At 21.8% G+C, this 19,592-nt stretch overlaps 1 protein-coding gene across 1 annotated transcript in view; it reads right to left on the reverse strand.

Moving 5' to 3' along the window:
* LOC112601311 (leucine-rich repeat-containing G-protein coupled receptor 5) overlaps positions 1-15,306 on the reverse strand; it is an 81,080-nt gene extending 65,774 nt beyond the window's left edge. The window contains exons 1-2 of the mRNA XM_025348852.1: positions 14,990-15,306; positions 11,153-11,507 (exon numbers count right to left, since the gene is read on the reverse strand). Of these exons, the coding sequence (XP_025204637.1) occupies positions 11,153-11,343 (191 nt within the window). The 5' untranslated portion in view covers positions 11,344-11,507; positions 14,990-15,306. The remainder of the gene's footprint in view (positions 1-11,152; positions 11,508-14,989) is intronic.
* Positions 15,307-19,592: the final 4,286 nt, after the last annotated feature.

Raw genomic sequence — 19,592 nt, forward strand, 5'->3', positions numbered from 1 at the left:
CATAATAAATAATGACTATACTTTTTTAATTATTTTAATAAGAAATGGAAATCTATCGTGAATTTTTACTTATTATTCTTGTTTTTAAAATTTCCCCAGTTTGGATTGTATCAAGTTGATCACTTATTATCGGTTTGTAACGCTGTATTTTTTGCTATTTTTTTAACCTATTGTAAAGTTTTTATTAAATACTTAATACTCATTAAGAACGTTCAAATTATAAATGCGTTAAAATGATTTAAAATCCACAACTGTTCACTTTTTTACTAGTAAATCTAATTTATCAATTTAATAATAAAAAAAATTAGGAAAATGGATACTGCACTGCTTTGTCAAGTAAGTTATTATAATAGGTGAGTTAAATTTAAATTCAATGATATATCATTTAATACAAAAAACGATTTTGAACGGAAAAGGTCTGTCAGCTTATAATATCACAAAGTATATTTCGTGATAATTTATTTTTGATATATCTATTAAAGCTATTTATTTTATTTTCAGTATTATGGTAAGTTGATATGATTTTTTTTTTAGATAATTTAGTATTTAGTTATTATAGGTAATAATATACATTAATATCACATTATAATAATTTATAACTCAAAATTTAATATTATCTTTCTGTAAATATCATATCAGCAAAATAGACTCATAGTATAAATAAATATTACCTCAAAATAAATCAAAAATCTCGTTGCGTATGATAAATTTTATAATAATATAGTATACATAAAAGATTTAAATTTCTAAAAATTATGTTTTTAAATTATAACAAAGTAAATAACATTGTTATTTATCGATTAAAGAGGTAATTTTGTTCAAATTTGAAATTAAAATATCTATAAAAATAACTGTTTATAAATATATATATATATATATATTTATTTAGATTTTATGGTTTTAGTGAATATTTTTTTATTAACGATTAAAAAAAAAAAAATCTAAAAATAATTGAAAATTTGGCATGGCTATAAATAATTTAATTTTAGGTGAAAAAAAATTGAAAAATGTATTATGTAATGAAAATGATAATAAAAGTTTTGTGAAAATTTTCAGTATTTACGATTATTCTTTTTTTGAATTATTCAAAAATAAAAAACGTTTGGAAAGAAATAGTTTTTACACTGATGAATATCCAACGTTATAAAAAATTGAACTTAAAATACTCACAAAAAATTAATTTAGGCTTCGGTAGATTTTTTTTATATAACTTGAACAACTCATAAAAAATCTTGTATACAATTTTCAAAGTATAAGCAAATAATTTGTATGTATTTCTATCTACAAAATATCTTGTATTTTCGAAATTTTCACGGTTGTGTCAAAATTTTTATTTTAATACCTATTTATAAAAAAATAATATGACTATTTATTTTTGATATTTTATTAACTGGAAAATGAATTACTTACTAGGAACCTTATATCATGCATCAAATTTTCAAGCATTTTCACTAACTCATACATTTTTATTAACATATAAAAAAATAAAGTAAAAAATGTCAATTGTTTATAAATAGTTCAAAAAAAAGTTAAAATATTTGAAAAAACAAATATTATAACATTTATAGAAAATTATTCGTTTTTGAATTTTAATGGTTTTACGTAAAAATTGTCGTTTCTCTTAAATATTTGTTTGTTTTTCTAAATTATAAAAAAAATACCTGGAATTTTTAATTTTTATCTGTTTAAAATACAAACTATAAAAAAATAAAAATAGATCCAATATACCACCTTAAATTATGATCAAAATTGAAAATCAAAGCAGTTTTTCTACAACTTATCATGTATTTATATATTATATAAAAAAACATACCCACAATACATCATTTTAAAATCAACATATTAATGCATTCACTATTCCGTTCAGAATATAAAATAAAAGTATCTGTAAATCTAAAACCGTTTAAACGCTATAATTTTATGATAAACATACTACCGAATAATTTAATTTCATAGCATATTGTACAGAACAAATTACCTATATATAAAGTTTAATAAACGTGATGATACCATTTTAACATAATATAATAAAAAAACCACTATTTTAATGAGTTAGTTTTTATCAAAATAAATATTAATCATTATCAAAATATTTAAAAGTTATATTAAACTATAAAACATATTTTTATTGACTCGTTAAAATTATAATTATAAATGCAAATATTTAATATAATTAGGTACCTGACTTATTTTATTTCTTTATCAATGTACATTTTAAGAAGAATTATCATTATTATAAAAAATAAAAATGTCTCTTAACGAAAAATTATAATTGCTACTAGTGTAGTTTTATTTTAGAAATATTATTTAGTCAATATTTGACTGTAATAGAGGTTGACATATGTGTGTCGGACAAACAATTTCGGTAGAGAAAACCTTGGCTTTGTAATTATTAATGGCCCGCATTGTGTGAGCTCCGTGGTTTTAACCTCGATTTTCACCTTGCTTGGAAATATGTAATACAACGTATAGACATAAGCTAAACATTATCAATGTTATATTATGTTTGTGTACCTTCTCATTGAAAATGAATAATACTACTTTGGTACCTTATGGTATTGGCATGACAAAATTTTTAACCAATAAGAGGAGAGTCATCTTTTTTCATAACATCCTATTTCTGATGCCGGACGTCTGTCATGAGCAACGGTGCAGAAAAAAAAGTAAACGGCCCAAAAATACATAACGGAAAAGAAATCTCTAAGAGCAAGATAAATAGTAGCCAAAAACAGAGCTCACACAAGTTCTTCATGAAATGATTTATTATTACTCGTTATTCCCCATAACAGTTTTCTTTATCATCGTTTCTGTATGGCATCATTTCGATTTATATTATTTTGAGAGAATTTACGCTCTACAACAGTCTCTTTAGTTCAAACCTATACTTCAATACATAATTTATTGTTCGTTTCATTTATTTTTTTTTTATATATATAAAAAAATAAGCTGAGTTAATTTTGAATATTTATAAATTATTCTAAAAAGTAAACAATGAAAAGAACATTATTTAATAACAAAAATTAAGCTAACGATTTTCAAAATAATTAAAAATGTATTATTAAACATTCTAAATTTATAATTTTTATTTCAGAAACCTAAAAAATAATAAAAGTATAAAATCCTTTTAGACAGGTACTGTATATTATAATATCAAAGTTTCTCAGTAAAAAAAAATTACCAAACTAAACTTTATTTTTTAAAAAGTCAATTGTATTTAGAAACGTTACATAATATTATGTAGTTAGCGTGTGATTCAAAAAATATAGTAATATACTAAATCCAAGTAGTATTATACCTTTTTACCAACATAAATAAATTAAGATAAGCACATTAAGGTATAACAATTTAAAACTTTTAATTTAATTTAATAAATTAATAAATCAAATAAGTACAAATAAAATTAAAAAATATAATTACATATTTACACCATTTTTCAAATATATAATTATTATGATACTTATAATATAATATATATATTTAACCAGTTTAGTTTTAAGTAGCTACTTATAATTATCCATAATGATAATTATTTAAAGCATGAAATAATTGAGTTATATTTCTAATTAAGTACAGATAGGTAATATCATATTCTAAAAAGGTCAATTAGACCAACGTAATTATCAGCTATAGCCAAAATATCTAACATTCGTTTCCTCGATTTTTAGCCATTTTCTTTATAAAGTTTTAAATTGTAAAAATTAAATAAATAATAATTATAGTTATTAATAAATATTCAAATACTAACTAGCTAATTCATAAAATTATATCTAGCACTAATAGTTAATAGTCAAAGCTAAATAAATAAAAAAGTATAAAAATATAGTATTATTGAATATATTATTAAGCTATAATTACCTATTAAAGAAAAAATGCCAGCTTTGAAGTATTCACAGCTTTTATAGGACTTAAATACATATTATGCGGTTCTTTAAACAAGTGCTGACAAACTACATAACTACATAGTAAATAACATGGTGCAATTATTTTACTTTTTACTTTATGGTCAGTAACTGTATACATTTAACGGCGTCGTTAAAAAGGTCCACCCAAATCCGATTTCGACATACACCACACTCAAGTCGATGACTGTCGTTTACGATCACGATTATACACTGAAATATAGGTGGTTAGGGAAAACCCAAAGGATATTGTTATTTACGACCGACGTGAAACTTTTCCCGAAGGAAATATGAATTTTGCTTTCATCATCAAGTGCCTTTCACGCAGTTCTTCATATGAGTGCCAAAAAAAAAACATGGAAATTTATAGTCGAGCCAAAAGTTTGTGCTGATAAAAAATATATCATATAAATTTGAATGTGTTATTTTTTTTTTTTTATCTAGAGTACATATTTAAAGAATAAACTCATTTAATGTTGATTCTACTACAAAAATGTCACAAAATATTTTGTTTACATAAAAAATTCAATTTTTTCATTTCGGTTCTTAGAGACTTATAAACTCATTGAGGCGTTACAATTGCATTTTAGTGCCAAATAAAACACAACGATAGATTTTTTATGATTTTCTTAGTACAAATTTTATGTTATTCGTTCATGAAAAACTAATACATCCGGTGATCCTGCGTCCAAATACCTAAATGGAGTTTTCTCAAAACACATTGAGAAACTCATGTTGAACTCATCGAAAATTCTAAAAGTTTCCAACCTATTGTATATACTTATTTTTACTGGATTCGATTTCCTAATATCACGTACAAAGTGTTACAATACATCAACTTTAGAATACATTATAAAGAAATCAAAAGAAAATCAAAAGAAAAAAATCTACATAATAAAAATGACTTTAAATTTACACAGTTTTTAATACTATGTATTAAATACGTTCACTTTATTTCGTCTAAAAAAAAAAGTTAAATTAATAGAAATAATATATTTGTAATTTAAAAAAAAAATCTTTAAGTGAACTGTATAATATCGTAAAAGATTTTCTGATAAGATTACTTTGCTTTCTACATTATTATACAAATAACACATTTTCAGTTTTAATCTAATTAACTTTATATTCAATATCTAACAAGGTATAATTTATATCTTTAAATAATTACCCTCATATAATCAATTATGGAAAGTTAATCCCTTACATTAAACCCTATAAACTACACTATACGCTTAATTAATTCGATTAGAACTAATTATCTTTTATGATATAGAATCAAATTTGAAACCCATTTCTATATTCTATAGTATCTATATTAGGTATTGATTTTGTAACTACGAGATAACAAAATATATTAGGTACATATGGCCTTGAAGACTTAATTCATTAAATAAATAAATAACGCAGACGATTTAATATGAAACAAAAAATACTAAGAAAGTATACGTATCCATAAATCAAAATTTAAACAATTACTAAACACGCACAAGTATAAGGATATTATAAGTATAAATAATATAATTTTCTTATATGATTAAGCATAACTTTTAAATTATTTCAATTAAATTACATTTCATTTCATTAAAAATCAATAAGTGCTAAATACTTATCTAATTACTAATTTTAATAGTTAAATTATATTTTGATTAATCTACTCTCTGTTTATAATAAATGTCACATGTAAACATAATTTGCACCTACCTTATACATATGATATGAAAGTTTAAACATACTTAGAATAAGAGCTATATCATTTTTATGGCAAAAAAAATATGTATATTTAAACTTTAAAGTTTTATAAACACAAAAAAAAAAAAATTAAAACAAATTAAATATTATATAATTTACTTTCAAAATTAGAAAATTAAAAATACCATACTATATAATGAGGACAGGCGTTTTAAATTAATATCAACATATTACAAAACTATTGATAGGTATTTTTATCACCTAATATTTTTTTTAAATAAATTAAAAATAAAATTTTTTAATTAAACCGAATATTCATTAAGTTTAAATAGAATAATAGAATTTATAACATAAATATATAAAAAATGTAGGGTTGGAAACTGTTTAATGAGTACATAAATTAATACACATATATGCCAAATTAAAAAAAAAACAGTAACCTATACATTTTATTTACGTTAAAATAAACAAACACTTTAAACCGTAATCAAATTAAAAATAATGTAATATTTTAATACATTTTAGTCTAATTGTTTATTAAGTAAAGAAATAAACTAAATAAATTATTTAAATTAAAATATCTAAATATATTATAAATAAATAAAATCAATATTAAAACAAACTGATTAATCAATTAAAAACTTTAATAACCTAAATTCAAAGTTTTAGATTAATTGATCCCATTTGTCTGATTTAAAGATTATAAAATATAATTTATTTAAATATTCATCGATTATGTTTATGTAACCAAAAATCGAAACAAACCATAAATAATACATTAAAGGAAATAAAGTTCTACGAGTCACCTTGAGATCATGGAATTATTCTCCATAGACACAGTCATATAATACTCAAAAAAATAAACGGTCAAGAACAAGATTCCTGATTTATATGCCGATTCAGTCGCGTTAAAACATGTGATCAGTGATAGCATCATAAATTCATAACTATTCAAAACGCGATCCATCAGAGACAATGTTTCGCTTTCCCACATCCTTTGTAAACTACTAGCTTACTTTAGAAACGTATTTAGACTAATTAAATATTAGCTGCATCCTCATTATATTATAAATATATCACATAATAACATATAAATATTTGTATACAATCAAAAATACCTCTCATATAATCCCAACAACCTTGTCGTTGATGAGTATTATTTAAAAATATAAAAAATAAGTATTTTTTCTAATTTTAAGAGTAATTAATTTAGTTTCTTTTTTTTATTAAACACATGTTTATATTAAATTAAATAAAAAATAAAGACCACGATAACATACATTATAATGTTACCTTCATTATATAAAATAATAAACTGCAAGGTAAATACCTACACAATGTATTAATATAATAATTAAATTTTTAGTATATAAAACAAATGTGTTAAAAACTAAGTAGATATCTATATTACTTTATTATAACTAATAACACATTATTATTAGTAATTATACATATTATTAGTTACTTATATTTTCCATTAATATTTTAAATTATGCGTTAAGCTAAGCCAGAGATGTATTGAATACATGATAATATTTTATTTAACACTTTAACTAAGAGATGAAGTCTTTCAAAATCTTCGTACAGTCATTAATCGAATTAATAGTAAACCTAATTTGTTCTTTAATGTTCTTTTTTTTTTTTTTTTTTTTTAGTTGCATCTTAAAAAGTAAATAAAACAAAAGAAAATTCCCAAGACATTTGTCTTAAAATGAGCTCTACTTAAAGTCATATTTTAAAACAAAACGATTTAATATTAATTTAATCACCATACCACAACACAAATATAATACACTAAACTATGTTATACTCAAATTTAAAATAAATTTTAAATAAAATGATCAAATATTTTGTTCCACATTTGTAAGGTATATTAAAATATATTTTACATTCAAACCAATTGATATTTGAATAAATTAGCTTTAAATACACAGTAAAATATAATTTTAAATGCAAAATATATGTGTATTATATTCACTTATTTTTAAATATCTTATTCTAATATTAGTGTAGATAATGATTTTTGAGTGAAATTAAAAAATATTTAGTTTATTTTATTATGTTATTTTTTTTTTAAATTTATTATTATGTTTTTCTTATATGATTTTTTAGATTTCACTAAGTAGCTTCTATACAAAAATGAATGTTTTATATGACGCATAGTTAATTAAAAATCGTCAACTAGTTTAAAGGGTTAATTTTTTGGCTGTCTTGACAACTCTATAAATGTGTTAAAGAAAAATTTCAGCAAGTGTAGTTGATATAACTTTCCGAATCTTATAATCTATTATAATTAATTACTAATAAGCTAGTAACACATCACAACAATTCTTCAAAAAAATTAACGGAACAATACAAATGCCAAAATACCAAGTAAATAACACTGTCTAATTTTCAGATACCTATTAACCTGTAATAATAATTATCTCTAACCAAATTCCTATATCAGCTAATTTTGTTTACTATCTGAAGTATTTAATAATCATTTAGTTTTACTATTATAAAATATAATATTAATAAATAATAATAATGATAAATATAAGCTAAACTTGAATTTATATGAATAGTTTCGGTTTTATGTACAAGTCAGTAGCAATGGTGTTGGATAATGGGTATATGCTGACATCTACTCGTATTACTCCGTTGGTCCTTTCCACAACATTCCAAAACCCTTGAATGTGTGATATTTATTGTTTCAGGGGTTCCAGAATAATTTTAAGGGTTCCTTACAGGCAGACGCGTTTATTGCTAATTAAATCGAAAGGTCGCTCAATCGATTTTTTTTTTCTACCCAAAAACCTCTATGCACGTAATAAATGCACGCACACGGTAACAATAGTTTACAAACTATAGGTGTTTAATATATATGTTACTGTATATAGTCTAGTATGGAAGAGACATGTACTCTTAAATTGTATTATTAACAAAGTCAAAACAAAAACAAGTGTACACAATTATAGTATACGAGTAAAATCACTCAACAATACACAATTCACTGATAAATAGTATACAAATATTTAGATATTTTTGACTAGAAAAAATAATTCTGATAGGAAACTTGCTTATCATAATATTTAACGAGACCTCTTCTCTCACAACTTACTATAAGTAATTATAATATGAATTGTACTGTACTGGTTCAATCATAGAAAAAAAATAATATTTTTAAAATCCATAATCAATATGTATGTATATGACTTAAATTTTTAAAATAAATTGATATAATTTTGATATTTTTTAAAGTTCAATTTAAGATTATTAAATTCAATTAAACTAAAATTAACGTTTGTAATAGTATTTTTATTATACGTATAGTAATATTGTTTCCAAACATATTTATATATATAACACAATAAAAACAATTTTAGCAGTCACAAATATGATCAAATGGCCAAAACTAATAATCTAACATTCTTTCGTATTCAAATTCTATTCTACACTATAATAACTCAATAAAAAATAAAAAATAAATACCTTAGCCACTGAACTAATTATTAACTTCTCATTTATATTGATATTTAACTACAAAAACTATAAAAAATAAATATTTAGTAGATATATAAACAGATCTACATGACACTCTTAATAATCGAATTTTTTTATGAAATATACGTTACCGAACTTTATTTTAAGATACTAAATATTATGCAATAAATCAGTTCTATTTCTCCGGCTCATGCTGGAATAGTAAACATTAATCATTGAATATTTAGTTATAAATATAATATATCCATTTAAAATTTGCTTTTACACTATAAAGTATTATATTATCCAGTATCCACTTAAAATTGTTTATTATTAAAATAGACTAATCTGTAAATTTTAGATGATCTTCGGAGTAATAAAATATAGTCTAACTGACTTTTTATTGAAAATAAACTACTAAGAATCATTTGTGATCCATGGTTACATTAAATAATGAACGAAATTACAAATATAGTTTAAAAACGCAACTTTACTGATGCTGCATTTACTTGACATGATTTTGATAAATGTGATACTTAGAATTGAAAAAATAAGCGAACTGTAAAAAAAAGGAATAGCCTAAGAGTGAATAGACGTGATGTGATCACAGTCATTTGTTACTAAAGAAAGTGTGGATTTTAATAAACTACTAATATAATTCCATTGAATTTGCACTAATTGCATATAAAAAATCATAAATTATATTTAAAATAACAATATTTATTAAAATTATCCTATTTATTTTATCCCTTAAATAAGTTAGGTAAATACTTTTAATTTTATTATGTACAAAACAAAAACTACCATTGAAAAAAGAAAAAATTTTACAAATAAATTGTAATATCTATGATAATAAATTAACTAAATTCTTTCAGATTAGAGTTTATAATACGAAGAATATTTTTCCAAAATATTTACTCTCTATTCTCTATTCATTTTCAATTTGTATTTATGCCAAAATCACAAACCTTTGACACATACGTTATTATAATATAATAATATTACAGCTACGGTTTTTGTTATTATTTCTGTCATTAATCAATCATGATCATGTAAGTAGTCTTATAATGATATGTGATATGTTTAGACATTCAATAAAAATAAATCATTAAGCTGCAACATTGAAAGTGATTCATTGACATTTGAAGACTATACCTTCTGTCAAAAAATATTTCAATTGAAACTAAGAAAAATGTTTAATAATAAATACTGAACAAAATAAATACATTTAAAATTTGAAAATTAGATAGCGTTCTAATTTTATATTCTAATTGTCATCAGCTAAATAAAAATATGTTATTATTTTAATTTATTATTCATTATATCGAAAACAAAATTTAAATTGCGTTAAGTTTTATAATTTTTATTTCAAGACACTGTTTTATAGCATAACAATGCCCTACATAATATCTTGCAGTTTAGTATATTGACTAATCAAAACTAACAATACATTTTAAAGAATATATACACTTTTATCATAAATAAGTTGAATTTAAGGTACAAGCTAGCATATATTTTATTTGTATGTTTTATATAATTATATGAATTTACGAATTGATTGTAGTATTATAATCCATTGTTATTATAAACAACAAATCAGATTGATATAAGTATGGATCAATCTAGAAGAAAATTGTAATCGAATAAATAAATAGTTAATGGTGAATTGCTTTTAAATTATAGTTTTATAATGACGTACTCAATATTATATACATTTTATTATAAAGTAACAAATTAGTTATTTACAAGAAATTTCATTCAGAAAGTTTTTATAGGTCATCATTTCTGTGAACGAAGGTCGTCACTAACCATTTCCTAGTTTTATCTCTGAATCACGTACTATTACGCACACATAACATTATAATTAAAATAGTGAAAAATGTACGTAAAAATAGACAAATGTTTATAACAATAATAATACAGTATTGAATTTATTTCTAATTGTATTGCAGTATCGTGTAATAATAACTGCCGTTATATTATTAAAAATAATAAATTTGAAATGTTCTATACGTATTTTGTACTCAACCATGTATTCATTCTAATTTATCTTTAAAAAAAAATATAGTAATAATAATTAATTATATTTATTTACTTACAGCTTAGTAATGTTAACAGGTATGTTGTCGGGTATGCTGGTGAAACCCAAATTTCTACAGGACACTTCTGTCGCTTCGTGGCCATCGCATCGACACTGCGCAGGAGACTCACACGATTGCATAAAGTTTACGTCCGCTGATGCAAGCGACAATATCATGAAAGACAAAGCCGTTAGCAGCGCGGATATCATTGTTTAATAGATTATAAACCGTATTAGTCTGAGTAAGTAAATCTCAGGTCAATGTTGATGATGCCATTTCAGCTGACTTTTTTAATCTTAATCGACATTTCCAAACCTCTGAATATGAATTCATTTTTATAAAACTTGTCATTTTGTTAACACATTAATCAAACCTGAAAAAATAATAAACGTTACAAATAATCAAAAATATAACCAAGATTTATAAATCTAATATTATTATATTAATATTTTATATATTATAATTTTATATATACTTAAGCTAAAATAATATAATGTTATATTCACATAATATGTATAATATAGTTTGTTCTCTATAATAAATTCTAATCTTCTAATTATTATAAAATATATAAAAATAGTTTTAAACTAATAAACTTTAACAATTAATAAGTTTATATAAATTATATTTTTTACTCATATCAAGTTTTGATAAAAAATATATATATATATTTCAAATAAAGTATATAATTAAAAGTATAGAGATGAATTTATTAAAAAAATTCTTTACAATATTTACTTGATCAATTTTTGTTCCGGTTCATATACATTTATGGATGTAAAGTAGACCAAACATATATACACCGTTTCTGCATAATACAATTTTAACCTCAATAATGTAAAAGTAGTTTTGAAAGGAAGAGTGAATATACCTAAGTGTCCGAATAAAATAGTATGGACATTTTTATTTAAATTTTACTCTCTAACAATACATTGCAATTTAATATTAAATTTACAGGGTCAATATTTTAGTGCAGACGCAACAACGTAAATCAAATACGTATGTTTATCGTCTATATTACGTCATTATCGCCATTGAAAAAAAAAACGATATAGGTGAAAGTTGATTTGCAAACAACGGCAGTGAGCTCCTGCAATCATTGTAGCTCAGTCTAGGATCATAATTTGATTCAACTATCAATATAATATGTAGGTATTCGTTTATTGGCATGTATATTATTGAAAATTAATTCAACAAATCAAATATTGTCAATACTTTATTTCTTAGTAAATGTTAAAATTTAATCTTTCATAAAATGTTGACATAAAATTCTTAGATTTACGATTTCAAATTAAGAATTTATTTTACAATATGACTGTACCTCATTCCCTAAACAAAATTAGTAACAAAACCATATTCGTTCCGAAAAATGGTAGGCGGATATTTGATTATAATCACCATCAGTGGGTCAATAAAGCAATCTAACTATTGTTTGGAATTCTGGCCTTCGAAAATGATATTAAAAAAAATTAACCATTTAATTAATATCACGTTTTTGAGGTTATTGTTTAAAATTATTAGGTGTTTTCATACATAAGTTACGCAAATACATATAATAAATAATTTAATGTCCTTCAATCAAATTTAAAATGTTTACATACCCACACTGATCATCCTAACAATGAACTATTTAATACCTATAATATAATTATATAATATCTTTTTAATTATAACCATATTAATTTTCAGATAAATATTATGTTTAATATCACGATTCAAGAGTACCTACTTGTTAATTTAAACATATAAATTAAACTATAAACTATAAACTATCAAATAAAAACACTCAATAATAATAGTACTAATTCATTACCTTTTTATACCTAATAATGTTCAATTACTTATGTCAATATTTACTATAAACATCTATAAGCTGTGTTTGTATACAATTAGTTAATGGAAGTTTACATAAATATAACTTATATTATACAAAATAGTATGTAAATATGTATAAATTAAAAATTATTAATATATATTATATACCTTCAACAAATTATTCAAGAGTGTATTACATCTTTTGCATTTAAATTTCACAAAAATATATCACCAAACGTTACAAAGAAATTAAATAATAATATATTAAGTCAATGAATTAGTGAATTGTGATCTTCAATGTATGAAATGACCAAAAATAATGAATTATTATTATAACTAAAAAATAATAAATGCAATAAAATTTCCATAGTGTTTACAATATTTTGATCATTCTGTATACATGTATAAAAATATAATACGCATGAATTTAATTAATATCATATATTTATTTATAATTTTATGTATCTATTAAAAACAATATATTTATACTATTATGATAATAAATATCAGCATAAAATCTGATTAAATCAGGCGACTGATACATATGCAATTTTAAGTAATATTCAATATTTTACTCTCGTAAAAATTCTTGGTCGTAATACATATTTAGGTATTATTTTTTATAAGTCCTTTAGTGAGTATACCCAGTTATTATTTTAAATTCATATGAATTAGTAAAAATATATACATTTAACTATTAATTAAACTTGTATATTAAATCACTTTATTTAAAAAGGAAAATAACGTAGTGGTTCATTTTAAAGCAATTTAAAATGTACCAAATTATAATTAAATAATTGTAATTATTATTATTAAAAAAAAAAAAATAATAAATAATTATCTTCTATTACATTAATTATACCTATTTATTTTTTAAATTATTTTACTTAAAAACAATCACAAATTATTTGCGTGAAACATGATTTAAAAGAACTTGATATATTTTTATTTTTTTAATGTAATACAAATGAAAATCGAATGGTTTTTATATTCATTAAAATGAAAAAATTAAGGATTAAAAATTTATATCGAAACATTTTCTTTCTAAATAAAATGCTTTATTTTATTAAGTATAAATAATCATTAACATTTGTACTTATTTTAGTTTTCACAAGTTTTGTCCCATCTGGATATTATTGTAAGAGTAACGCAAACACTTTAAATAAATAATAGCTATTAATAATCACAGTTTATCATAGATAAATTGAAAAATTTGTAAAATAAATGACTGTTAGAAATATTGAATACGAAATAACAAATAATATCCATTAGTTATGCAAATCATTGAAATAGCACCTAATATAACGTAAAAACTTGAATAAACGATGATCATATTTTATTCACTTCAATTTATTAAAAAAATTTATTTATACATTCGTTAAAACTATAAAACTATAGAATTTTTTCAAATCATTCAATAATTGAAAATTGAAAATGTATACTACAGCTCGAATTTATTTTTAATAGATTTTTCACACACTTTATTTAGTTAAAATAATAATGTTTTTGTTCATAATAATGTTGATTAATCTACTAATCTACTATTACAGGTTTATTAAAAAATAAATAATAAGGTTAACATTGAACAGTTGTTATAACTCATTATTGACCCTCCGGGAATATTAAATTTATTAGTCTTAAAACTTAAATTATTCAATAATTATACATAAATGGTTATGCATTTCACTCATATAATATAATAACAAATGGTGACTTGACATTTTAAGTTTAAAACATAACTCATTTTTAAAGAAAAAAGTTTCATTTTCTAAGTATCTATATTTTTCCTGCGCTAGTAATTTGGATAAATTATAAATACTGCACAGTTAATTTATTATTTATTATTTAATACATTTGAGTATTATAGACTATTATTAATAGTATTATAAATTTTTCAATTAATAGTATAAATAGGTAAGCTATGGAATGTAGTATGGTTACAACTTACTATTAGATTTACTAAGAAATCACTACATTTATAATGCATTTGTCTAGCTTAATTTTAAATAAAATAAAATAATTTTATTAAAATCGACTCACTGTTATTCCAAAGCGTGTTTTCTGGCTACTCCATGCAATAAATGTGTTCACAAAAAAATATACACTCGTTATAAATCACTTTGAAAATGTCAATTAAAACAACACTAAAAAGCTATTTCCGATACTTTTTTTTTTAAATCTGAACAAGAATTAAATTAAACTTAATGCGTTTTTTAAATTTAAATAATAAAATTAAAATGTTAAACAAACACAATAAAAATAAGAAACAAAAAAATCAGATCCTATCGAAAATTGAGTTTCGAAAAACTTTCACCGCGATATGAACACCAGGCTCAGTAAGACCATAGCGAAGGGCATGCGGCGTACCATTCACTGAGGAGCGGATTTTACGGTTATCCCGTTACTGAAGCCAATTGCCGCCGGAAGCGGTCGTGAATGGTCGGCTATGGTCGGCGACAACTTTCAAGAAACCCGCCAACGGTGATTTTTGTTTTATTTTTTTTTTCGCTACTAACCGTTAGTGGACTTTATGATACACAACAATAACTTTCTAGTCTTTCTAATCAAAGTTCAAATAAAAACTGATATGGGGTATTTGATGAAACAATTCACAAATGTTATTCCAGTTGTTTTTTTTATAGCTGAAAATGCATATTATACAAATGCGTGACGTTAACATTTTATACGTGCACATTGTATTTATAGGTACTTGAATATAAATATGATCTTATCAATTGTGGAAGCAAACATAAAACAAAATATAATCCGAGTTAATGCATAATATGAAAACAAAATAGACAAAGCCAATTAATTTCTCCTAAGGTTATTTATGTATTATAATAATTCTTAAGTTAGTGTAAACAGCTAAAATAAAATAAAGTTAAAGTATAATCATAGTTATACAAAAAATTAAAAATTTGTTTTTAAGACGCACAATTATATGTATTTTTTTTGTTTTGCTTATTATGATCATAAAATAATAATGTGTGTAGTACATAATACATAGAAATTACACAATGTAAACCTAAATAAAAATGAAAATTTCGTATTACTTCAAACAATATTTTCAAGTATTATGATTGAAACATTTAAAATAACATAAGCATCAAATAAACAATAAAATGCCTATTAAAAAAAATTATAAAAAACATAATATTTAAACGATAGTAATTATATACTTTATTTTTTATAGACGTATATACTACATATAGCGGATATTTTTCAAATTCTGAATGGAGCGATTTTGTGTATGTGCTTATAGCGTCATCTGATGGATCAGTAACATTAATTCAATTTTCAATTTTAAAGGTTGTTTTTAGTAAATAATATTGCAAAAACGGGCTTTAAACTAAACTTGTAGAAATTAAAAAAAAAAATACATAAACACAGCTTTTTTATATAAGTGATTGAAATTCAAATTTTTACGAAAATAGATATTTAGTCAAAGCTAAAAATATTAAATAATATTTTAAATTTTGATTACTCAATTGAAAATTTTCCTCATAAGTTATTGTGACAGTAATCTAAAAATCTAAAAACAGATATGCATAACAACTTGTTTTTATAGACATTTAAAATTCAAATATTGATAAAATTGGATATTTAAAAGAAAAATAAAAATATTATAATTATTTTGTTGTAATTCAAAAAATGTTATTTATAAAGACTTGAAACTTTTTCCAATAAATAAATTATTATTTGTTATACACAGTTAAATTTTAAAAATACTTAATTTAATATTTATATATCATACACCTATCCATATCTATTCATTAACTTAACTATTCGTTAATAATACTTAGCAATATTATATTGAATAATATTGTAACCTTAACTATGTAGTGTAAACAAATTACTATTGATGAAAATAAATTCAACCTAGATAGTTAACAAGCTAATAACTAATAAGAAAATAAATTACGATTATCTATATAAATAAATAATCAAATATCTTTATAAATATAAGATAACAAACGACTTTGGCCCAGAATCGTTTATCGTCGTATATATATATAATGATGTATAACTCGAATTAACACATTCATTACAGTGTAGTACATTCGGCATTTACCATATACGGCAAAATGATATCCTTGTTCTTTAATATGAAAAATATACATGCATGAGTTATTGTAAATAACGAAATTAGTGAATATAAAAGTTATATATAATATTATTCAACTAGTTAAAATGTATATTAATCATTCTGTTATTGAAAAGTAAAAACTAATGTGTGTAATATTAAATAAATAATAAAAATATATGATTATTATGTTTTCAAAAAACTCAATCCTATTATTTTAAGAAATCTATAAAAGATAATAAATTTTACCTCAAATAGCAGAATCAAAATAATAAATTTAAAGTTAATTTTTATTTCTCAAAAAGTGTTAACAATTACCAAGGTTTATATACATTCTAAGAAAGTGGAGAAATGACAATTTAAGCCTTGATTTAAAATCGTATAGTCTAATGATCCAGAAAATCCAGTTATCTATTATTGATAATATTTCATAAACGCGCATCATGCAATACAATAATGTTAGTAGTTTTATATATATTCTTGCAACTCGTTGGTTATTTAAAACGATATGTAATAAAACATAAATTAATAATATAAAACAATAATAGCTTTCATAAATAAAAATATTAGAACGTCACAAAAACATGTACTCAAATCATAACCCTTTAAATTATTTATTGCTTTAAACTACAAATATTATATAATAAGTGTATAACAGTTTGAATTATTTTTTTAATCAAAATGTATCAATTTTTTTAAATTTCAATTACTTAATTTATTATGTACGAAATAATTAAATCAATTATTATACATATTTATACACTATGAAATATGATTAAATATTATGATTTTATAAAATAATTTAATTTCAGAATGGTATACAACTTTCAAATTGTATCAATATTTATTACAAAATATAAATATAATTTACCATTAGTTATAAACCATTTAAATATAATAGAATTTTTTAGCACAAATTAAAAATTGCACTTTTATTATTAAAATATGAATTTAAAAGTTATATATTAAAAACGAGACATACAAATAATTATATATAATTTTAGCTTTTATATTATAAATACATATTTTTATCAAATAATTATGTTATAAAAATGTATGCATCTGTATTTTATATATGGTATGCACAATTGATGATAAAAACTATTTCCTATAAAATAATGGTCTAATTTTGTATCACGTATTATGCAGAAGTACAGCAGTCCGTATTAGAATTTACACTTGTTTTTTTTTTTATTACATTATATTGTGTATATCATGCTGTATCTTGTAAACCAAAGTTGTATTCTGCATATAGATATGTAATATAATTGTTATGCACAATGATTATATTTTTAATCGGACACATGTTTTTTTTAACGAAATTAAATAAAAATAAACCTTTTTTTATAATAAATGCTTAAAAATCCATAATATATTCCCATGTACGTATTTATGTTTTATTTTTTGCATACACTTTACGCCTGATTATATTGAAATATTGACAAATTGTTTCATGGGTAGCCAATGCTGTGACATGACAAAAAATGTTTGATGGATTACCAAACGTTATATTAACAAAATATTTTTCCTGATCACTTACAGTTTAGTTTGGTAATTTGCGTCAGACTTATAACGGATTATCTATAATAACTAAACACACATGCATAAACATTATTAATTGACTTTTTAATGAAACATGTCAATAATAGAATTATTAAAACATAAATATTACTATAATTTTATGTTTTAGTAGGTATTAAGAATGTTTTTACCTTCTTTTAAAGTGAACTTTTTTAAATAAAACTTTTCATTTAAACTTTTGAGAGTAATTTGTGTTATTCTGTGTGTTGAATGATCTATAATGTTTAAAAAAATAAATTCAAAATGTTTTTTAAGCTAGAATTAAGTTTTACCAGAAACAATTTTGAGCTAAACACAATAACTATAATAAACCATTTTTAAGTTTTCGTAATAATTTAAATGAAAACACTCAATGATAGTCATCGTGGTTTCGTAGAATTAAAAATAAAAGTAATGAAAATTACAGAAAAGATTAATATTGTTATAAAAAATCCATATTTTTATGTAGCATGACAATTTAATTATTTAAATATGGAAAGTAAAAATAAAATAAAATTAATGGAAAATATGTTTAAATTAATTGTCTTTATAATAAAATTAAAATTAAACTACATTAAACAATACATAAATTTACCACTAAGGACATTTTTAAACTTTATTCATCGCGATAGGTACAAGTTATGATTAAAGAAAATAAATTAAGTTAAAAAAAAATATAATATCCAAAGAAATATAGAAATAATATTAGTTTTACATTTTTTAAAACCTGTTACTGGAAAAATATATGTTTTGAATCAATATAATTGAACTTAAGTAAGAATGTTTATTTTTGATCTTGATAATTGATACTCATTTTTTTGTAATTATTCTAGTGGTAAATGTGCTTATTAATTTTCATAATCTAATATAACTTGAATACATTATGAATTCAGTCTTACATTTATAATAAAAAATTAAAATAATATAGTAGATATAATAGTATTAAATGTTTGTTTTTAAAGGTAAATATATGAATTAAATCTTTAACAAATATGTGTT

The sequence above is a fragment of the Melanaphis sacchari genome, unplaced genomic scaffold (genome assembly GCF_002803265.2).
Source record: "Melanaphis sacchari strain LSU unplaced genomic scaffold, SCAv2.0 Contig77_pilon_pilon, whole genome shotgun sequence".
Classification (NCBI taxonomy): Eukaryota; Metazoa; Arthropoda; class Insecta; order Hemiptera; family Aphididae; genus Melanaphis; species Melanaphis sacchari.